The 24,082-nt window shown below is 46.2% G+C and overlaps 1 protein-coding gene across 3 annotated transcripts in view; it reads left to right on the top strand.

The window, feature by feature from the left end:
- The window catches only part of TCP1 (t-complex 1), a 32,393-nt gene extending 10,552 nt beyond the window's left edge, over positions 1 to 21,841 (top strand). For all 3 annotated transcript variants that reach the window (XM_063917831.1, XM_063917829.1, XM_063917828.1), the window contains exons 3-12: positions 1,232 to 1,360; positions 1,491 to 1,588; positions 2,288 to 2,398; positions 2,603 to 2,784; positions 3,273 to 3,399; positions 18,393 to 18,568; positions 19,715 to 19,838; positions 20,454 to 20,646; positions 20,852 to 21,015; positions 21,502 to 21,841. In XM_063917831.1, coding sequence (XP_063773901.1) covers positions 1,232 to 1,360; positions 1,491 to 1,588; positions 2,288 to 2,398; positions 2,603 to 2,784; positions 3,273 to 3,399; positions 18,393 to 18,568; positions 19,715 to 19,838; positions 20,454 to 20,646; positions 20,852 to 21,015; positions 21,502 to 21,715 — 1,518 coding nt within the window. In that variant the 3' untranslated portion in view covers positions 21,716 to 21,841. The remainder of the gene's footprint in view (positions 1 to 1,231; positions 1,361 to 1,490; positions 1,589 to 2,287; positions 2,399 to 2,602; positions 2,785 to 3,272; positions 3,400 to 18,392; positions 18,569 to 19,714; positions 19,839 to 20,453; positions 20,647 to 20,851; positions 21,016 to 21,501) is intronic.
- Positions 21,842 to 24,082: the final 2,241 nt, after the last annotated feature.

The raw sequence follows: 24,082 nt of genomic DNA, 5'->3' as shown, positions 1-24,082 counted from the left end.
TCGTTCGCGACCAGCCGGGGAGGGTGTGCTGCCCTGCTGGGGGCACTATTGGGGCAAGCTGGCCCCCTTGATGTCACTAATAGGGGTGTGCCCCAGCTGTTGACATCACTGATTGGGCGTGCCCAGCATCTACGGAGGTGCCTGGCTTCCTGCAAGCTCTCCCTTTTAATTTGAACGGGGCGGCACAGCAGCAGGCAGACTTTTAGCAGGGCCTAGCAGTTGGCTAGATTCAAAGTGCCTCATTGCTTTACGTCCCCCACTCCTGCACCTCTGGGATGTGGTCAATAGATGGAGATAGATTGGAGCTTGTTCTATCAGACTACAAGACTTTCATAGCAGCAGATTATTTCAGGAGAATATTATGTTTAGATCCTGTTGATGCGGTGACCTAATTGTGATTATTTGTTAGATCCGTTGCAATATGTAAATTGGGGGGGGAGGAAGCTTGCCAACACAAATTTCTTGGTTCACTGGGACCTACTGTAGTTACTAGCACAAAGTGGCAGATTTTGGTGCCAATTCAGGTTGGATCGTAAATCTCCATCAGGCAGGGGGGTGGCAACACTCCGTTTCCAGAGCATTGGGGGGGCGTCGCGACATGATCGTGGCGGCTGCGTGACGTCACACTCAGCTGTTGCGATGGGGAACATCGCGGCGGGCCTCCTGCTAAGCTGTGCCCACAGGAGGCATCACTAATTTCAACAATTAAGCAGAAATTGCAATGCAATTGTAATTTCTGCTTAATCAGGGAAGGGGGGGCGGGAGGGGGGGCGCGGGCGGGCGACATGCTGGGCTGCCTTTCCTAATATCGTTAATTTTAGGAAAAATCAACAGGACTTGCTCTGGGACCCTGGCACATCACCATTCTCCCCCATGACTAATTGAGCAACTGGAAGTTTCCAATTAGCTTACTTAGTCAGTATTTTCTGACCTTCGAAGTGTCTTCTGCACCCAGCGTCAGGAGCCTGGTCTTCTGCAGCAGCGGAGATTGTGGAGTGTCTGTAAGTGTATGAGTGTGTGTGTGACCCCCGGTGTATGTGTGCATTCTTACCAAGGCAGTACTAGAGCTAGTGTGCATGCACCCTTAAGCATTGTTTCCAAATAAAAGCAATAATTTAACTGATAAAACACTGTACATGTATTTTAAAAAATGGGCCATGATTTAATATTTGGTCAATTACCAAGCTAACAACTCCATTTGCACAATTTTACTAAATACTTTTTTTTGCAGGATGTCACTATCACAAATGATGGCGCTACGATCTTGAAGTTGCTGGAAGTGGAACACCCTGCTGCCAAAGTTCTATGTGAACTGGCTGTTCTGCAGGACAATGAAGTTGGAGATGGGACAACATCAGTAGTAGGTTTTCTCTTTTGTTTCATAAACACATTGAATGTAAATTCGGCATTTTTGTAACAAAAAAATATATATATACAGTCGTTGCTGGTGCTTAAGTTTTGTCTTGACAAAGCCTCTATCTTGCATGCAGGTGATTATTGCTGCAGAGTTACTGAAAAATGCTGACGAGCTGGTGAAACAGAAAATCCACCCCACATCTGTAATTGGAGGTTATCGTCTGGCTTGCAAGTAGGCTATTTTAATAGTTGCATTATTTATCCTTTCTGACTGTGCTGTAATATAAACTTAACTTTGTTTTACCATACAGATCAGTGGGATCCGGTCTGAAGATCGACACTGTCTAGGTCGACAATGTTTAGGTCGACAGGGTTTCTAGATCGACATGAGTTTCACTTTTTTTTTATTTTTTTTTTACTTTTTCATACTTAGCGATCCACGATTGGAACAGTAATCTATGCCGAGCGAAGCGCCTTGCCCGAAGCATGGCGAGCGAAACGAGCCATGCGAGGGGACACGGTGCACTAATTGGGGTTCCCGGTCACTCTACAAACACCACCTTTTGACCTGTCGATCTAGAAACCCATCGACCTAATGATCCACACCCCAGATCAGTAACTTTGCATGCATTATGTATGCTGCTAACCGCTCCCCCCCCCCCCATTATGCCAGCATTTAACAAAAAAGTGTAGAGTCTTTCATTTATTATATGTATTTGTTATTGCGTTGCTTGTGCCCAGCATCTTCTGGCTGCATTGAGGCATGCAGCCTGAGTGTTGGTACAAACGTATGTCAAACACATCTGAAAAACATTGTTGTTCTAATCTAAAAGATGCCATTGGGTTTGAGGCGTATGTAATTTGGTGTTTAACACCCACCACCCAAACTGGTTCATAAATGTAGCAAGTATCTCGCTGTTTTATCCAATAGAGAAGCTGTCCGATACATCAATGAAAACCTCACAATCAACACTGACGAACTCGGGAAAGATTGTCTGCTTAATGCTGCTAAGACCTCAATGTCTTCTAAGATAATTGGAGTGTATCCTTTTCATATTTTCAATAGTATTGATGATAATAGATGGTAGTAATTCATATTAATCTGAATTTAGGAGGCATTTAACTTGCATTTATTGCTTAGTCTGTTGGGAATCATTTGGGCTGAATGGATGCATGCCATGTTTTATGTGGGTTATACATAGATGCACACATTGTGTAGGTTGTAATCCTTGACGTAATTGCTCAGTGACAGTGACTTTTTTGCCTCTATGGTGGTTGACGCTGCACTTGCTGTTAAGTATGTGGATCCCAGGGGTCAGGTTCGTTACCCGATCAACTCCGTTAATGTGCTGAAAGCTCATGGCCGGAGCCAGAAAGAAAGTATCCTAGTCAATGGTTATGCACTTAATTGTGTGGTGGGCTCACAAGGTGAATAGTACTGATCTTTAACAAGCCTATGGTAGTATAATTCTGGTAAAAGATTTTGCATGTGAACAATTTTTATTTGATATGATTTCACCTTTGGGCAACCCCTTGTGCGGAGGTAGGTTCCTGCTTCCCTTCAGCCACTGGTCAGACCACACTGACAGTTTGCAGATAATAGGCATAATTGGGTGGGGGTTTAGAACTTGAGTGTGGATGCGATGTGCAACTGTATAAATGTAGCCATGCACCTGTCCTATCTACTTTGATAATGTGTAAGCTGCCGTGGTGACACTTTGTGAACTGTCCTGTTGGCGGGTTAGTAAAATATACGATTCAATGAGTGCTTTGGGGAAGTGTCTATAAAGACTGCTTTTTGGTGATATACAGTACTCTACAACAGGGGTAGTATAAAGGAGTATACTGCATTTAACTTCCACTAAATGTGTGTATACTATGTTAATGAAATAGCTTTATCTATTCCTTTAATCTAGGAATGACGAAAAGGATCACAAATGCAAAAATTGCCTGTCTGGACTTCAGTCTGCAGAAAACAAAAATGAAGCTTGGTGTCCAAGTGATTATTTCAGACCCATCCAAGTTGGACCAGATCAGACAGAGGTATTTATGCGGAGGCTGGAGAAAGTGCTGTAGCAAGCCATAATGTATGTCAAATTGTTATTGCTTGTTTCAATTCAGAAGGGTAAAGACCTGCTTCGTCTAATTGGGTTTTGCAGAAAGAAGCTACTCTATTTCAGAGTCTATCTATGATTGATAGGCATTACATTGATGCTTAAAAAAATAATTTCACCCCTCCATGTATAAAGTATTTAGATAAGTTTCCTGGCACTTCACTAAATGGGAATGGTGGAGTTCAGGAGTATGGAAATCCGCCACCAGAAACATTTTAGAATGTTCAGAGGTTACTCAATCAGAGGACTCTGTCACCACCTGATGTTTGAGGGCATCTTCTGTGCATAATAGAGAAACGTGCAAAGAAACTTTCCAAAGGTGGTACAATAAAGAATGAAATATATTAATCGAGTAACCACTTTCACGTTATTACCAATTTATGGGAGAACATTTAGTATAGGAAACTTCTGCTTCTGTGTTACTTGAGTATAAATGCAAAATTCTTGTTCTGTCATATATTTACTGATTGCAGCATTTAGCTATAATTAATTGTAGATTAACTAGAAAGTTGTCAAAAAGGAGAGCAGTTTAGTCTACTTTAGAGCTGGTTACACACTAAGATTATCTGTCCAATCCTGGATTGTTGGAATGAAAATCTGTTACTGTGTGGGAGCAAATTACAATGCACATTTTGCCTCCAAAGTTGGAAAATAGACAAAAAACGTTGTTTGTATAAATTGGTTATATCAAACGGTTTCAACCAATTTGTCTTAATGACCATTTTTGTCCGTTTACCAGTGTTTGGGAGCAAAATGGTCAATAGTCATTTGCCCTCATACACTGCTAGAATCAGGGAATGAGTTTAGGGAGACCATTCCTTTCCATCCTGCATTGTTATCACAAGGATTGATAGCATTCAGACACAAAAATAAATGCTCCTTGATGTGAAAGTTTAAATGTTAAGTGTTCATGGTTTAAGGCATTCAGATGCTGTCTGCTTTTGGAGCCTAAAATGGCTGATAATTCAGGACCACACTCTGCTGCTTAAAATGTAAAACATTGTCAAGCAACTAATCCTACCATGTCTTTGAAATGTCTATATACTTCTGTATGTTATGGAATGGCTTTTAAAATAGTTTTGGGGGTTTCATTTGTTTGGGTTTGTAGTCATCCCCATTTCATTTGCTGCCATACAGTTCTCATGGTATGAGCAGTTATACGCATGGGGTAAAGCATTATGGGGCTTCTGCTTAAATGGTGAGATTTCATATTCTTACACTAGATTAGCATGAGCTCTACACCCATACACCTGAAGATTTATTGTCCGATCTGGTTGGTTGGAACGAACATCTGGTAATGTATGGAAGCAAATGATTGACCAATTGCGCCGAAATGCCGTAAAACTGACAAGAACGGTGGTTTAGACAAACTTGTTGAATCAAATGGATTTAACCAATTTGTCTGACACTATTTGTCTGGTTTTCAGTGTTTGGAAGCAAATGGTCCATTGTCATTTGCTCCCAAATGTAGTTAGTGCATATAATAGTGAAATCGGGTAAATATCTGTTAAAGTCACTTTTTCTATACATAGTTTATCAGTTGTCTTTTTGTGTATACTTTTTATTAGTTATGATAGTGTTGACTGACTGAATAGCTTCGTGTGATACAGTGCACTATTATGCCGTTCTCAAGAAACTGTAATTTTTAGCCAGTACTGCTGTCATGCATTTGTAATTGCAGCAGTCAGGTTCTGTAACTCTACTATTGTACCAAGAAATAAAGGTCTTTAGAAAATTTAGTTAGAGTCCTCTAGAATTCCTTGTTTCACTTAGGGCCAGTTGTACTTAATAAGATTTGTATCGCAAAGGGAAAATAAATAGATTAACACCTTCAGTGGTGAGTTTTCAGTTTAAAAACCATACCTGGGGGGGGGGGGGGCATACAGGGGGAGCAAGGGGCAGGGTGAGGTTATTGCATGGCGATCGCCCTTGGGCATCGCCAGCACTGATTCCTGGCTGCATTGTGGCGCCCAGGAATCAGCATACTCCATTATGGAGTTTAGCCCGCCCAATAGGAGTCCGGGGGGCGGGCTATTTAAATACGCTGATTCCCAGGTGCCGTGCGCGCTGGACGGCTATCCCCAGGGAATCAGGAGGTAGTATGCACGGAAATCTGGGATAGCCAGCGCTGGCTACCCAGGAAGATTTCTGTGCATACCACTGATGGGGTTAATGGTAAAGATCCAGGATCCCATTGTTGCAGAACACTGCTGATATTAACCTTACTGAGGAATCCTGTAGGTGAATAATGCTGATCACAGGGCAGTATATAAATGAGATTCTGGTTATAAAAATTTAACATAGATACCAGATATGTTGTAGTAAATAGGTAAGATTTTGCTGTATCGCTGCAGAAATTTTGTAGTGTGCGAGATGTATCACAGTAATACGGAAATATTGGAGGTTTCACTCACTGTCAGGTGTCCCCATTGGTGGTATTAGGCAACAATAAGTCGTAGTTTTGTTTCTGTAGAGATTGTTCTAGTAATATCACTGCAGTGTATCTCAATGAGTTCTGCTACTAATATATCACTATAATTGTGCTAATAATACAATAGTCTAGTAATATACGAATTTCAAAGTACCTATAGAGCAATTGCTTCCTGGAATTTAGGCTATTATTTAGGAGACGTGCTTCCTACTGATGTGCTGTTTATTGATAGGCTTATACACCTCAGCCATTACTGTGATGCATCTGGCACACTACTAAATGTCTGCAGAGATGCATGATAGAGAAACACTGGAGATTTAACTCCCTATCCATCCCCAAGGGATATTGGAGGGAAAAGTGCCCTCAGGAGAAAAAGTGCGGCTGACCACGGGCGCGGCGTACGCTACCCTCCCGTGGGGGTCCTGCTGAGATCCCCCGTGTGGAACTGCCACAAAAGGCTTGATTAGCACTTGTGATGTTTTCAGCTAAACAGGAGACTTTGCCAGTATAATATTACTGTAACTCCGGCGCCATTGGAGGGGGCAGAGCTACATCAGAGCAGGACCTGAGGCGTTTTGGCGCCTTCCTCAGCTTACTGCAGCCATCCACAACACACACAGCGCTGGATATCTGGTACAGGGTGTAGCAAAGGGGGAGAGCTGCTTGTGTAAACTATCTGGATCCTATTTAAGACAAAAATTTTGTGTTGACTGTATTTACCCTCACTGGGGCTGTGCAGCACAGGGTCTGCTGGTATGTTCGCTCGCGCGCTCTCTCTCTCTCTCTCTCTCTCTCTCTCTCTCTCTCTCTCTCTCTCTCTCTCTCTCTCTCTCTCTCTCTCTCTCTCTCTCTCTCTCTCTCTCTCTCTCATATACAGTAGGGCAGGCTTGCAATATAACTGTTTTGTGCTTACTGTGAAACCTGGGTAAACATAAGCTGGGCAGTGTATGTCACACTAGTTTCTCTCCATTATCTGATTGACCTGCATTGTTCACATGAAAAAATCTTCACAAATCAGTGAAGGGGCTGGGGGAGAGGGTCCAGAGCCCCACTGGTTAGGGTCTCTTAAAACTATGATGTCAGATGTAATCACTGCTAATGTGCAGAAGACTCAGCTACTACAACAAGCTGTTGCAGATTTAGCCACTAGGGCAGATGCACAGCCCCCTTCTCTCATGCAGGTCCACAGAAGCGTGGGTTACCTGCTCTACCCTCTGATACAGATGCTATACAGGAGGATGGGGATGACCTGGATCCCGCTAGTGGGGAATCCCGATTCTGCTCAGGGTATTGAACTCCTAGTTCTTGCTATAAGGGACGTGTTAAAGCTCCCTCTAGAGGATGCTGCGTCACAGCAGTCGTTTTTCTTTGTACAAAACAAGCCTAATGTCACTTTCCCTGATTCTTCAAAGTTAGATGACCTATTCAAACAAGCCTGGAAAACAAAAAATTCCAAGTGTCCAAAAAGTTTTTGCGCATTTTCCCATTTGCTCCTGAAGGTCGAAAATTTTGGGAGGAACCCCTTGGGGTGGATGTATCGGTCTCTCGCCTGTCTAAAAAGGCGGTGCTGCCTGCCCTGGGCTCCTTTACCATGAAGGATCCTGGGGGTAGGAAGAGAGACTATCCTAAAGTCTATAAACACAGCAGCCGATATATCAAAGGCCGGTCATTGCGGGTTGCTGGATGACCCATGCCATTCATTCCTGGGCCTCTCGCGGGATATGCCCTTAGTATGGTAACCCTCCTAAAACACATTCAGGACACTACACGTGTCCTCTGATTCACTCAAGGAGATGGGGAACATAAATGCTCGGACTTCTGCCATGGCAGTTTCAGCGCTCAGGGCCTTGTGGTTGCGTCAGTGGATAGCGGATGTGGAATCCCTCCCCTTTTCTGGGGAATGGCTCTTTGGGGTGGAATTGGATACCTGGATTTCCAAAGTTTACGGCTGGTAAATCCACATTTCTCCTCTCTGGGGCCCCATCGGTGAGGCGCTTCTATCCGGGGCCTTCTGTCCAGTCCTTTCGGTCTCAGATTTCGATCTAAGGCCAGAGGTGTCTCCAATGCGACTAGTGGCACCAGAGGTAAGTCCAGAAAACCTGCAACACCAGCTCTCGGGAACAGTCGACCGGTTCTGCGTCCACTAAGGTCTCAGCATGACAGTGCCCACCCACCCCGAGGGTATCTTGAGGTGGGAGCTCGTTTGCGTCACTTCAGCCGCATCTGGGAGACTTCCTGCCAGGATACCTCGGTCGGAGATCTCGTTTCTCAGAGCTACAAGCTGGAGTTCAACAGTACTCCTCCCCAACGATTTTTCAAATCAAGCTTACCAGCTTTGGAGGATATGCAAGTTATGTTGCAACAGGCCATCTGAAAGTTGTTCCAGTACCGTTACCGCAATGAGGCAAGGGGTTTTACTCAAACCTGTTTGTGGTGCCGAAACTGGACGGTTCGGTCAGACCCATTTTTTTTTTTTTTAAATTCAATATTTTTTATTGGATTTTCAAAGTAAACATTGACAATTTACACAAACATAACGAACAATTACATACACGCACATAAAGCGTGTGAACAGCTGTACATATATGATATTGATAAGGCATTGAGTGAATATATTGTCTCGTAAATCACACAGTCACAGATTATCGGTGTCTGAAAGTAACAATCCATAAACATATCACTTCCGATATAGACAGAAGTATTGCAGAAGAGGCACAACAATACCTAATATAACACAGCATGGCCGGCCGCGAGGGTGTCCACCCCCACACAGTTCTTCCATAAAATAAGGAGAGAAATACTCATCTATACTTTATCTATCCTTGAAATATCTAGAATCTATCCACCTGCCCCAGATCATGGACAATTTCCTTTCTACCTTCCTCGCCAGGAACACAAATTTTTCGTGTGCGATAGTTTCGTTGACCAGGGATATCCAGGCCTTCAGTGCCGGGGCCTCCCCTGCTAGCCACAACCGGGCTATACAGACCCTAGCTAAAGCACATAGATTGGTAACATATTGCCTGCTAGGTGAGTCTAAAGCCTCTTCATCCACAATCAGCAGCGTACACAGTGCAGGCGTACATACGGAGGCGGGAACACCCGTATCACATATGGTGCGTATAACAGCCGTCCAGAACCGAGACACGCCAGGGCATACCCATAGGAGATGCCAGAAGTCGGCACCCACAGCTCCGCATTTGGGGCACCGTGAGTCATGAGACCCCCCAATATGTGCCAGCCTCACCGGGGTCATATACACTCTATGCAGAATGTATAATTGTATTTGCTGGTATCTAACAGAGGAAGTGGAGATCCGATGGGCTCCCATAGCAGCACTCCATGCATCGTCTGATAACACACCCACATCAGTCTCCCACTTGCCCCGGAGAACAGCTAGAGGGTCCATATGATGCATCCGGAGAATACGGCCATATATCTTAGAGACCTGGTGTCCCGAGTCCAGCGTTTGCAACATTAATTTGACCGGGGAGTCAATGAGGGCCGGAGGGCCATTTGGAAATTGGGCAGCCAAAGCGTGTCTCAGCTGAAGGAATCTAAAAAAGAACCCCGAGGGGACATTATGTGCCTGTTGAAGTTGTTGGAATGAGGTAAGGGTCCCATCACTATACAGTTGTCCTAGGGAATGCACACCCCAATTACCCCAAACCTCCCGGACCTGGAGCTGACACAGTTCCGGCAACCCGTAAGCATTATCCAGTGGGGTATCAGGATCGACACCGTGGCCGCGCATCGCAGAGTGCACCAGCCTCCATATTAGGATGGATTGTTTTAATCAGTGGCATTGTGGACATTTTGACGCTACCACAGAGGAGTAGCTGTAATGGGGAGCCCCCAGGATAATCATGGTGCAGCATCAGCGAGTGCAAGGCCAGGGCATCAAGATCGGTAACCCACTCCCAAACATACGTCAGCTGCGCCGCATAATAGTAGAAACGGAAATTGGGTAGAGCCAAACCCCCCATTTCACGTGCCCTGGTCAGAGTATCTAATTTCAAACGTGCCCGCTTACTAGCCCACACCAGGGAGGAGAGTAACCCATTTATTTGTTTAAAAATCTTCTGCGGAATATAAACGGGAGAGTGCTGCAGGACATATAGAAGTTTGGGCTGGAAAACCATTTTTACCATATTAACCCTCCCCGTGACCGTTAGAGGTAATTTTCCCCATGCCTTCACCCGACTACGAAGATATGTTATTTGTGGGTCAATATTTAGGGAGGAGAATGTTTGAGGGTCATTAGACACCCAAATGCCCAGATATTTGAAGGAGTCGACCCAACGCAGCGGAAGAGCCACCAACGGGGAGGCAGGAACCGCGCCCTGGAGTGGGATAATGGAGGATTTCTCCCAATTAATCAGGAGCCCAGAGTATCGCCCGAACCCAGCAATAATTTCCAGAATCCTAGGCATAGACTCAGCATAGCGACTCATAAACAGCAAGACGTCATCAGCGTATAAGGCCACCCTGTCCTCACGGGCACCCACCTTAAAACCAGATATCCCAGCATCCGCCCTCAGAAGGCACGCAAGGGGTTCAATGGCCATAGCAAACAGAGTAGGGGACAGTGGGCAGCCCTGACGTGTACCTCTAGATAAGGGGAAGGAGTGAGATATGAAACCATTAACCGCCACCCTCGCCGAGGGAGAGGAATACATCAATTGAACATATTTAATGAAATTTGGGCCTATACCGAATCTACTCATAACTTCAAACAGATAGGCCCACTCCACCGAGTCAAAAGCCTTAGCGGCATCTAATGAGACGACTATGGAGGAGGCGGGGTCCTTGTGGGGGAGTTGTAGATGGGTAAACAGACGTCTAAGGTTAATGGAGGTCGATTTATTGGGCATAAACCCCGTCTGGTCCGGGTGTATAATGTGAGAGATAACGGAGTTTAATCTGCCCGCCAGCACTTTAGCCAATATTTTTATATCCGTGGGCAGGAGGGATATAGGGCGATAGGACTCAACTTTCTTAAGATCCTTGTCAGGCTTGGGCAGGACCACTATCACTGCCTCCGCCATAGATGGGGGGAGGGACTCCTGCGCAAAAATCTGGCCATATAACTCAAGTAGTCGGGGGACAAAGAAATCCAGGTGTTGCCTATATACCTCAGAAGGTATTCCATCTAAGCCCGAGGCTTTACCACTAGGGGAGGCGTTAATAGCAGCCATAATTTCATCGGAAGATATAGGCGCCTCCAATAGGCCACAGGCCTCGCTAGAAAGAGTGGGAAAACAAATACTGTCTAGATACTCATTTAGATGCGACTGAGTGCATTCCATTTTAGATTCGTACAGACGGCTATAATAGGATACAAATTCAGCCGCTATCTGTGGAGTCTGAGTCAGGGATTCGCCATCAGAGTTCACTATCTCAACCACCACATTATTAGGTCTGTCCCCCCGGGCCAAGGAGGCCAGGTATGACCCCGGCCTATCCCCAGTAGCGTAAAAAGCATGTGCTGAGAAAAGAAGTCTATGCTGAGTCTTCTCCATTAGATAATCCCTCCAGTCTCTCTGAGCCGTTAACCAGGCCAACTTAGAGCTATCCAAGGAATCCTGTAAGTACTGCAATTCTGCAGCGACACTCTGGGCCTCCAACTCCGCCTCCCGTCGCTTATAGAAGGACTTCAAACTAGATACTCGCTTAATCAAACTCCCCCCGCATAAAGGCTTTAAACGTGTCCCATAAAGTAGAGATAGCCGTTTCGGCACTGTTCAAATCAAAGAATTCCCGCCATGCGGCCACTAGGTCAGAACCATCCCCCATATGAACGAGCCAAAATGGGTTAAATTTCCATACAGCTTGGCCCCTAGAACAATTAAGGTCCAAGGTAAGAGTCACAGGGGAGTGGTCTGATATACCCCTAGTCTCATATCTAATACTACCAACCCGGGGAACCATGTCAATCGAGAGGAGGGCCAGGTCAATCCTGGAGAACGAAGAATGGGAGTGAGAGAAACAGGAGTATTGTTTGAGAGACGGGTGTCTCAGTCTCCAAGGATCGACCAGGCCCAGCCCCGACACCACATTTGCAAAAGTGGATTTCCCAGGACGTATAGCAGGTGAAGACACAGAGAGCCTATCCATCTCTGCATCTAGCACATTATTGAAATCCCCGAGGCAAATAACCGATATCCCAGGGTATGAGGCCATAAACCCAGCAGCTTTCTTAAGAACATCAGGAGAGTAGGGGGGAGGCACATACACAGCTAGAAGGAGGACTGGGACATAAGAGAGTCTACATTTCAAAAACACATATCTCCCCCATGGGTCCGTCTGCATAGACTCCAGCACAAAGGGGACGGTCCGCTTAATAAGGACTGATACCCCCCGAGAGGCTGAAGTGTGCATGGAGTGGTATGCCCATCCCACCCATGGTCTTTTTAGTGAAAGAATCTTACTCCCCACCAGGTGTGTTTCCATAAGGCAAATAACATCAGCGGCATAGCTTTTGAGCTGTCGGAGTACCAGGGACCTCTTAACTCTATCATTGAGCCCCCGTACATTCCACGCTAGCACTTTAATCCCCGTCATATTGCATTCTAGATAAAATAAATGTAACACCTCGCGGCCAGCCATTTCTGCCACGCGCAGATTCAGTTACTAGACACCAACACCTCAGTAGTACAGCCACATACCTTATCCATTCACATCGTACACTTCCATGCAAACAATAACTACTACCCAGAGCCTTCCCCCACCCCCCTCCCTGTATACCACCCCCAACATGCAGCATACTTGGATCCCAAAACTCAATACGAACACTTAAAAATCAAAAAGAAACAGACCTTGTAGCACCATTCACTGGTGCAAACACTCCTTAATCGGGGCCAAGAATATAATGACTCTCGGGAGAAATAGAGAGAGCCTCCAGCCACCAACCATCACCCCCCCGAAAAAAGGAGGGGAAATCATAAAATCCACCCCCTAGGTCTTTCAATACCCAGAGTAAAACAACCACGGATATCAAAAGCCAGGCATATCAAGCCTGAAATATAAACCCCCCCCCCAACGAAAAAACACCCGCCAAAACTAGGATAAGTTCAAGAGCATACCCAGGATATCAGAGTAGGCAAATTAATAATCACATACCCTGTCTTAACCGTGGGTACATAATAGCAGGGATACAGTGGGCCCCCTCATCTATCACCCACCTCCGCATCCCAGAGTAGCTGACTTATATAAAGCTACCATAATAAATGACAACACATGAGATAGTCCGCATTAGAGTCAGACCGGAGATTCACGGGTCTGCAAGGGCACGCCTCGCTGGGAACCGCCTGTCCAGCCAGACCATGGCCTCACGAGGAGTTGTGAAGAATCTTGTTTCCCCATCGGCCACCACCCGCAGCTTGGACGGGAAGAGCATGGCATATGATAGGTCAAGTTCACGGAGTCTCCTCTTGACCGGCAGGAATTGAGCCCTTTCCTTTTGCACATCCACTGCGAAATCCGGGAATACTGATATAGGTGACCCATTCCATTTCAGCGGGCCCTTGGTACGAGCCAGCCTCAGCACGGCGTCCCGATCACGGAAGTGGAGGAACTTAGCAATAAAAGTGCGTGGTGGGGCCCCTGGAGGCAGTGGGCGCATCGGAACTCTATGGGCCCGTTCGACGGTGAAGTAGGGCGAAAACTCCTCAGATCCAAAGGCATCCCGGAGCCATTTTACGAGGAATTCTTCAGGAGCTGATCCCTCTTCTTTCTCGGGCAGACCAATGAATCGGACATTATTACGCCGCAGACGTCCCTCCATGTCTGTCAGCTTTTTGCGCACATCTGTCATCTGAGATTCTAAAGCACCGGTGCGACGACCCAGCGGGCCAACAGAGTCTTCAACATTAGATATACGGGTCTCAGCCTCTCCCACTCTCTCTCTCACCCGCTGAAGATCCTGATGAATAATGGAGAGATCAGATTGTACTTGCCCAATTTTATCAGATAGGCGCGCTTCACTGGCAGTCACCGCATCCAGTATTCTCTGCAGTGCGGCATCTGGAGGGTCAGAAGAGGCGGAACTGTATGCAGGGGATGGGGGTGATGCCTCAGGTCTTAGTCTCTCCCCTTCGCTGCTGAGGGCCAGGGTCACGAACAAATTTATCCATTGCTCCCGTATTAGCGCCAGTCTGGCGGCCCTTCACCATTTTGGACAACAGGTTGGTGGTCCCTCTAGTCTGCAGGATAATTTACAACAATTGCAGGCGAGGAGGGGCGCCCTCACCACCACCTTATACACCGGCCAGTGGGTGCAAGAGTGTATGTAGATATATATATGTAGAATAAACAACAGAGCAAAAGTCCCCAGAGTTAATGCAGTGTCCACCTAAGAAGGAATACAGGGGTTGCCACCTCCAGACAGCTCTGTGGGGTGTATATAATCAATCCCCCGGCAGGAGCCTCCAGATGCAGCAGGGAAACTCTCACCACAAATGAGTTGGTCCAGGTTAATGAGCCAGAGGAGGGATGCAGGCAAAAAGGGGTATATGCAGCCCAGTGATTTCCCAGCCAGTCCAGCCAAGACTTCAGGTGGTAGCTCTCCCCACCTTAATCAATGTGCGCCCTATGTACCTGATTCCAGCGCGACTGGGGCCACATAGCAGCATGAGGTCCATGAAATGGCGACAGGGGCTGGTAAGCAGTCGGTGGTGCGCAGGATGGCCTCTCTCCCCTCCAGACTTCACACAGGAGGCAGCCCAGTCCCGTGATCCGCGTCCTGGAGGTCTCGGCTGGCTGCAGCGGGCGGTGGTGGGTAGCGGGAGCCGCACTTCCGGTCCCCCGCACAGCGCGAGTCCTCCCCGGCACGGCGATGCAGGAAGCCCAGCAGGACTTCCCCTGGTCACAGCAGGTGGCAGACGAAGCAGCAGGGAGAGCGCGGCGCCCCCGTCTCTTCAGTGTTCGGCTGGTCACAGCGGGCGGCGGCGCGGAGGGGAGAGAAGAAGCCGAACTTCCGGTTAGAACACGGGGCAGCAGCAGTCCCAGCGTAGACCAGGGCCCGCCGGTACAACAGGCTCCAGCACCCCCACAGACAAAGGCAGCAGGTTCAACTCTTCCCAGGGGGGGCAGGAGGTATTCACACACCTATGGCCCCAGTATCAGACCCAGGGGGGGAATACAGGATATATATTAGGATGAATTGGCTGGAGAGCTGCACTATGCAAGTGCTACTCCATGCCCGTCCAGGCCACGCCCCCCCAGTCAGACCCATTTTGAATCTAAAATCCTTGAATCCTTATTTGAAGGTGTTCACGATGGAATTCCTGTGAGCAGTGATTGCGGGCCTGGAAGAACAGGAATTTATGGTCTCCTTGGACATCAAGGACGCCTACCTACATATTCGATTTGGCCGCCTCATCAGGCATACCTACGGTTTGCCCTTCTGGCCAATCACTTTAAATTCCAGGCACTGCTCTTCGGCCTGTCCACAGCCCCGAGGGTATTCACGAAGGTGATGGCGGAGTTGATGCTTCAACTCCGGGTCCAGGGGAACAATGTTGTCCCTTAACTGGACGATCTTCTGATAAAAGCACGATCCAAGGAGATTTTGTTGCTCCATATCCACCGCACTATCCATCTTCTGTCAGACCATGGGTGGATCCTCAAATTACAGAAGTCCCACCTGGAGCCAACTCGGAGGCTCCTGTACTTGGGGATGTTGCTGGATACTATGGCCCAAAAGGTGTTTCTACCAGAGGACAAGGCGAAAACACTTCAGGCGATGGTCCGCATGGTGCTCAGACTTACTCGAGTGTAGTGGTGGATTTTCTACAGTCCTCTTGGTTTGAACCTCTGACTGTGGAAGACTGTGATGTTACTGGCCCTGACTTCTGCTCGACGTGTCTTAGAACTGAGGCCCTTGTCGTGTAAAAGTCCCTACTTGGTCTTTTACGAGGACAGAACGGAGCTCTGCACTAGGCAGCAGTTCCTGCCGAAGTTTGTCTCTGCGTTTCACTTGAATCAGCCTATTGTGATTCTGTCCAGTTCTGGCGCTTCTGCTCCTCCGGAGGCATTGGATGCTGTGCGAGCCTTGAAGATCTAGGTCAAGAGACCGGCTCAGATCAGAAAGATGGATTCTTTGTTCGTGCTCTGTGATGCACAGAAAAAGGATTGTCCTGCTTCAAAGCAGTCCATTGCTCGTTGGCTTAGGCTTACTATCCAACAAGCCTATGTGTCAGGAACATGTAAGGCTGCCAAGTCTCTGAAGGCCCATTCTACAAGATCGGTGGGCTCTTCCTTGGCAGCTGCCCGTGGAGTCTCGGCCATGCAACTTTGCCGAGCTGCTACCTGGTTGGTGAAGAACACTTTTGTGAAGTTCTACCAGTTTGATACCCTGGCCAAAGAGGATACCCAGTTTGGGCAGGCGGTGCTGCAGAAGTCTCCGCATGTTCCCGTCCGTTCTGGAAGCTTTGGGACGTCCCCATCGTACTAAGGGCCTAATTCAGCACAGGGCTAGTCCGCCCGCATGTCCGGCCGCTTTCCCCCACCCCTGCAGAAGTACAAAAGCAACACACACCTGCGATTGTTTTGCACTTCAGGAGTAACTCCCAGCCAGTGCAGGTTTTGTGTGCTGACCGGGAGCTACTCGTGGCTGCCCGGGTCGCAGCGGCTGCGTGTGATGTCGCGCAGCCGCTTGCGCCCGCCGCCTGCACTTCTGACCTGATCGATGTGTGCTGCGATGAACGGCAGCTTGCGAACAGGTCAGAATGACCCCCTAAGTCTCCCCAATATCCCTTATGGATGCTAGAGAAAATAGGATTTTGATTACCTACCGGTAAATCCTTTTCTCGTAGTACATAAAGGATATTGGGCGCTTGCCTCAGTGCATTGACTTTCTGCAGGTTCTTTGTGTTTACCTGTTCAGCTGTAGCTGTTACCACCTGTTGCTGGTTGTTGTGTTTAGTGGTGTGCTGGTATGTAAATCTCCCCTCTGTCATATTTCCTTCTCTCATAGATGTCCTTTGTCCATTCTCCTTCGGGCAAGTTTTTACCTATAACTGCCTGTGTGGGGGGGGGGGGGGGGGGGGCGGGGGGGGCATAGGAGGGGGGGGGGGGGGCGGGGGGGGCATAGAGGGGGGGGGGCATAGAGGGGGGGGGGGGGGCATAGAGGGGAGGAGCCAGCACACCCAGTTGAAGAAATTTAAAGTGCACTGGCTCCTTTGGACCCTGTCTCCCTTATTGACTAAAGGTGGGTGCACACTGGTAGATATATCTGCCGATCAATTGATCGGCAGATATATCTATGGACGGATCGGGCAGTGTGTTGAGCATACACACTGGCCGATCCGTTGGGGACTGGGTGGGCGTGTACACATGCCCACCCAGTTCAGCTGTCAGTCACTGCCGGCCGCCGTCGCATGTGTACAGGCGGCCGGCCGCCCGTACACAGCGACGTGCCAATATATCGGTAGATTTGCCGTCGGCTGTGCTGTGGGGCCGACACGATATGTCTGTGACTGACTGAGTTCAGACGTATCGGCCGTACACACTGGCCGACGGACCCGCGATATATCGGCCGTTCAAGAGTATGGACGATATATCGTCCAGTGTGTACCCACCTTTAGAGAAAAGGATTTACCGGTAGGTATTAAAATCCTATTTTATTTACTGCGACATAACAAGTAGCTCTATAAAATTATTAGTTTAACGTGAAACTCATTTGTGTACTGCCAAGTGACCGGCATTATTCACCTACAGCATTAGTATGTAATATTAGCATACCAGTGTTCTGAAACTGGAATCCTTTTGCTCTTTAGTATCAATCTATACATTTTTCCTTGTGATACAAATCTTATGAAGAACAGCTTGCCCCCAAGTGAAACAAGGAATTCTAGAGGGCACTGTAACTTAGACATTTTTTTATCTTGGTACAATAGTAAGAGTTACAGGCCCTGACTACTGCAATTACAAATGCATGACAGCAGTACCTATAACTGGCTATAAAGTAATGGGTTCCGGTATGAATGGTCTACAATGTTAAGGTCGACCACTATTGGTTGACATTGACATGGTCGCCATGGACAAATGGTCGACACATGAAAAGGTCAATATGGATTTTTGACCCTTTTTTTTAAGCAGTGTCGGCCTTTGGACGGATACCAAAGTAATGAGTCTGGCATAATAGTGCAACTAAAGCTATTCAGACATTCAGCACTATCATAAAGAAGGCATAAACAAAAAATACACAACTGATATTTTCTCTTTTTCTGCACACATCCCTTTATTTTAACCCATATTTCACTAATTTTACTAATTATATGCCCTAATTTCTACCACCTTTCGATGAAGTTATATTTTAATTGTTCCACATATACGGATTCTTTTGCCTCTTAGAATTGCATTCAGTGTTTTTAGTAATTTAGAGTTACCATGTGAGGGGGTTGCAACATTTCCAAAGCATTATAACCTCTCCAAAAGAAGGGCACATTTTGTAGAGCCTGTTCTTAAGTTATCTGTGTTTTTTTTAGGGAGTCTGATATTACCAAAGAGCGGATCCAGAAAATTTTGGCAACTGGTGCTAATGTCATACTTAATACTGGCGGAATTGATGACATGTGCCTCAAGTATTTTGTAGATGCAGGTGCCATGGCTGTACGGAGAGTCCTTAAAAAGGATCTGAAACGCATTGCTAAAGCAACTGGCGGTAAATAAAGAAATAATTTCTTTTTTATCCTGTTTATTTTAACCCCTGTACTGTGTAATTGAGCATAGTATTACTGAATGCCTGCATATGATTTATCATTTCATTTTGTATTTTATAGTAATCTGTTGCAGAGATTGTTCATTCTGTGTAAGTGTAATAGTTAGAATGGGAGAGGCTCTAGACCAGAACGGCACTAGCCTTTCTCCTAGGCCAGATGTTCCCAAACATGGTCCTCAAGGCACCCCAATGGTTCAGGTTTTAAATGTATCCATGCTTGGCCACAGGTGAATTAATTAGCACCTCAGTCAATTTGATTTAACCACCTTTGCTGAGCCATGGATATACCTAAAAACTGGACTGTTGGGTGTGCCTTGAGGACCACGTTTGGGAATCTGTCCTAGGCCGATCTTTGTCATTAAAGTGAAATGGTCAATGCAGCGCTTGGGCTCAACCTTCTATAAATCAGTTTGGTTTTGTTTAAAATCCAATTTTTGATCTGCTTAATAATCCTGTTATCTCACTGTTTTGAAGTTATTTTTGTTTTAAATGCAGCACACTTTATTTTATTATATTTATGCTCCTATAGGGAAATGGCTGTTTTTAAAATATTTTGAACAACTCATTATGAAACCAATAAGATCATCAAATTGTCCATTGATCACAAGCTACTGACTAATCCATGCCTAACATGCACCATGTGATTGCGTTCTGTGAATCCGTTTTCATATGTGCTTAGCTATGTCCCTTTTCACCTTTAATTTATATGCCATATGAAGAGTAAATGAGCAGCACATAATACTAATTATAGTGTTTATGAAGGAGTTCCATATTTGGTAATTCATGTTGCATCAGATCTGACTTAAATGCAGAACACATGTATTCTTTCTTGTAGGTTTTTTTTTAATACTTTTTTTTTTTAGTGCATTGCCGTTAAGAAATGTTGAAACCCCCCCTTACCCTGGTTTTACCATGTATTGCTGTTAATCTAATGAATCTAGTCATATTTTGGTTAGCGTGGTATATCGAGTAACATTCAGGTTTATAGTCTAGCTTTAAGACTGCTATGGTTACTTGACTTCGATGAGAACTGCAAATCTTAAAATTAATCCTTTGCCTAATATTTATATCTTGAAATTGATTACACAGCTACTGTTTGTTCAACCCTTGCAAACCTGGAAGGTGAAGAGACCTTTGAGGTATCAATGTTGGGACAGGCTGAAGAAGTTGTACAAGAGAGAATATGTGATGATGAGCTGATTCTTGTTAAAAAGTGAGTCTCCTACTTTGGCTTATAGGTCTTTCCCATTACATTACTGCCATGCAGGTCTGTCTCATGGTCTGTTACATGCGTGGGATAAAGTAAGTCTTTGAGTCAAGTTAAATAAAAACTGTTTTTAGAGACTACACACATTGGTTACAGACTTACTCATGTTTGGAGTTCTCCAGTGATGCGGACAGCTTGTTAACGTCTCTTGGGGGTGTTACAGTTGTTCTGCGTGCCTCCTGCTGGGAATCTATACAAATGGCCACCTAATAAGCAATACAGCTGTTGCTTTGTTCGGACTCCTGTAGCTGGAGGGACACGCATTTCTTCTCACAGCTTCCTGAGGTGCGAGAAGAAATGTGCGTAAGTCAGTGGTTTGGGTGCCTTAATCAATTAAGGTTTAGCCATGCAAAGTGCTTTTCGATGTTTTGTACTAATAGGTACCCCAATGGAGGTAACAAATTAACAATTCCATTGGGTGCCTTTTCATATAGATACTCAGGGGGAGAGGGGGTGCAAAACAAATCAATTGACACTATTGTGTTCTTGCTATGCATATAGCTTGAAAACATCTAAGCAGCCTTGCGCATACACACAAACACTTTTTTTATTGTGTTACAGTACAAAGTCCCGAACCTGTGCATCCATCATTCTTCGTGGGGCCAATGACTTCATGTGTGACGAAATGGAGCGATCTGTGCACGATGCTCTTTGTGTAGTGAAGAGAGTGCTAGAGTCAAAGTCTGTTGTGCCTGGAGGTGGCGCTGTGGAAGCAGCACTTTCCATTTATCTTGAGAACTATGCTACTAGCATGGTAAGATTTATTCTAAAGTGTGTGTGTATATGTAATGTAAAGCTATAGAATACACATGAGCATTTTGTGCAATAAAATACTGTAAATGTTTGGTACATTTTGGAAGTGACATAAGTTTGATCATCACCATAGCTTTTATAAATTATGACCTGAAACACGTTGCTTTAAGGTAACATGATTGTGTTGTCATGTATATTATTACCAGGGTTCCAGAGAGCAATTGGCGATTGCTGAATTTGCAAGAGCACTACTGGTTATCCCAAAAACCCTTGCAGTTAATGCTGCACAAGATTCTAGTGACCTGGTTGCTAAGCTCCGAGCGTTTCATAATGAGGCTCAAGTCAACCCTGAGCGCAAAAATCTTAAATGGTAAGAGCTTAAACTTATTTGTAAGTTGTGCAAATGAAATACAACTATTGTTAGGAGAGCAGTTTCTACCAGTAAGGGTGTTTTCTCCAGAAACCCATTTATCCTAAGTGTTTTCAAAACATGAACTTCAGTAGTCTGCTGCTGTTCATGTCTTAGACATCATTAAATACCTCCATAGAATGATCCTAACCCCATTGCCTGTATGGTTGATGTGTACAGTACATTTCACAGAATGGCTGCCATAATTGGATATAAGCATTGCATGCTCTTTAATATACATAACTGTTGGAGTGGATGACATAACATTGCTGACATAACATTAATAGCTTGCTGGTGCCAGAACAGAATATGCAGCAATTATCAAATTTTCTATACATTTGGAAGTTTTATTCAGTGATGTACTTCTAAGGTAGGTGTTTTGCTGACTGTACTGTAATTGCACTGTATTAGAGACCATGCATTACCTCAGGACTCCTTTTTCCCCAGGATTGGGCTTGACTTACTTAATGGAAAGCCACGGGATAACAAACAAGCTGGTGTCTTTGAACCCACTGTAGTCAAGACAAAGAGTCTCAAATTTGCTACAGAAGCTGCAATTACAATCCTGCGAATTGATGACCTGATAAAATTGCACGCAGAACCTAAGGAGGAAAAGGGGAAGTACCATGAAGCAGTGCAGTCTGGATCAATCGAAGGATAATATGTCCTAGCACTTGTCATTTTGTATTACTGTAATTTATGAATAGTAACTGTTTGTTCATTTTGCATTTGCACACATGCCAAAACCCATCAGGCATACACTTAATAAAAGCAAACTGTCAACATATTTTTCAGTCTCTTCTTACAGCAACATACATATTTATAATGGATAATAGCTGAATACGCGTGCTTTGCTACGGAATTTTAAGTATTTCTGTGCATATAACTTTAATTTCTCAAACGTCCTAGAGGATGCTGGGGACACTTCATAGACCATGGGGTATAGATGGGATCCGCAAGAGACATGGGCACACTCTAAGACTTTTACTGGGTGTGAACTGGCTCCGCCCTCTATGCCCCTCCTCCAGACCTCAGTTAGATTCTGTGCCCAGAGAGACTGGACACTAACAGGGGAGCTCTCCTGAGTTTCTCTGAAAAAGACTTAGTTAGGTTTTTATTTTCAGGGAGCACTGCTGGCAACAGGCTCCCTGCTTCGTGGGACTGAGGGGGAGAGAAGCAGACCTACTTCTAATGAGTTAAAGGCTCTGCTTCTTAGGCTACTGGACACCATTAGCTCCAGAGGGTCTGATCACTAGCCGTGCTAGATGCTCGTTCCCGGAGCCGCGCCGTCAACCCCCCTTGCAGAGCCAGAAGAAAGAAGCCGGGTGAGTATTCAGAAGAAAAGACTTCAGAGACGGCAGAAGCTGACTGAGGTACCGCGCGGCGGGTGCACTGCGCGCCATGCTTGCACACACAAGCGGCACTGTTGGGCGCAGGGGGAGGGCAACCTGAGCAGCTGGAATCCTCAGATCAGACACTGGCAAAGACAGATGGTGCCTGGGCACATATTATACCCCCGCCAGTATAAATATATTTGAAAAAGAAGCGGGACTGAAGCGCGCCATTGAGGGGGTGTGGCTTAATCCCTCATAGCTCTAACCAGCGCCATTTCTCTAACGTCCTAGTGGATGCTGGGGACTCCGTCAGGACCATGGGGAATAGCGGGCTCCGCAGGAGACAGGGCACATCTAAAAAGCTTTCTCTATCGTCCTAAGTGGATGCTGGGGTTCCTGAAAGGACCATGGGGAATAGCGGCTCCGCAGGAGACAGGGCACAAAAAAGTAAAGCTTTTACCAGATCAGGTGGTGTGCACTGGCTCCTCCCCCTATGACCCTCCTCCAGACTCCAGTTAGATTTTGTGCCCGAACGAGAAGGGTGCAATCTAGGTGGCTCTCCTAAAGAGCTGCTTAGAGAAAGTTTAGCTTAGGTTTTTTACTTTACAGTGAGTCCTGCTGGCAACAGGATCACTGCAACGAGGGACTTAGGGGAGAAGTAGTGAACTCACCTGCGTGCAGAGTGGATTTGCTGCTTGGCTACTGGACACTAGCTCCAGAGGGACGATCACAGGTACAGCCTGGATGGTCACCGGAGCCGCGCCGCCGGCCCCCTTGCAGACGCTGAAGAGAGAAGAGGTCCAAAATCGGCGGCTGAAGACTCCTGAGTCTTCATAAAGGTAGCGCACAGCACTGCAGCTGTGCGCCATTTTCCTCTCAGCACACTTCACACAACAGTCACTGAGGGTGCAGAGCGCTGGGGGGGGGCGCTCTGAGAGGCAAAATAAAAACCTTATTAGAGGCAAAAAATACCTCACATATAGCCCACAGAGGCTATATGGAGATATTTAACCCCTGCCTAACTTCAAAAATAGCGGGAGACGAGCCCGCCGAAAAAGGGGCGGGGCCTATCTCCTCAGCACACAGCGCCATTTTCTCTCACAGAAAAGCTGGAGAGAAGGCTCCCAGGCTCTCCCCTGCACTGCACTACAGAAACAGGGTTAAAACAGAGAGGGGGGGCACTGATTTTGGCGATATTGTGTATATATATAAAAGATGCTATAAGGGAGAAACACTTATATAAGGTTGTCCCTATATAATTATAGCGTTTTTGGTGTGTGCTGGCAGACTCTCCCTCTGTCTCCCCAAAGGGCTAGTGGGTCCTGTCCTCTGTCAGAGCATTCCCGGTGTGTGTGCTGTGTGTCGGTACGTGTGTGTCGACATGTATGAGGACGATGTTGGTGAGGAGGCGGAGAAATTGCCTGTAATGGTGATGTCACTCTCTAGGGAGTCGACACCGGAATGGATGGCTTATTTAGAGAATTACGTGAGAATGTCAACACGCTGCAAGGTCGGTTGACGACATGAGACGGCCGACAATCTATTAGGACCGGTCCAGGCGTCTCAGAAACACCGTCAGGGGTTTTAAAAACGCCCATTTACCTCAGTCGGTCGACACAGACACAGACACGGACACTGAATACAGTGTCGACGGTGAATAAACAAACGTATTTCTCATTAGGGCCACACGTTAA

Source organism: Pseudophryne corroboree, chromosome 4 (assembly GCF_028390025.1).
Source record: "Pseudophryne corroboree isolate aPseCor3 chromosome 4, aPseCor3.hap2, whole genome shotgun sequence".
Classification (NCBI taxonomy): domain Eukaryota; kingdom Metazoa; phylum Chordata; class Amphibia; order Anura; family Myobatrachidae; genus Pseudophryne; species Pseudophryne corroboree.
The sequence above is the reverse complement of the archived record's forward strand: the minus strand, read 5'-3'. Positions and strand labels throughout refer to the sequence as shown.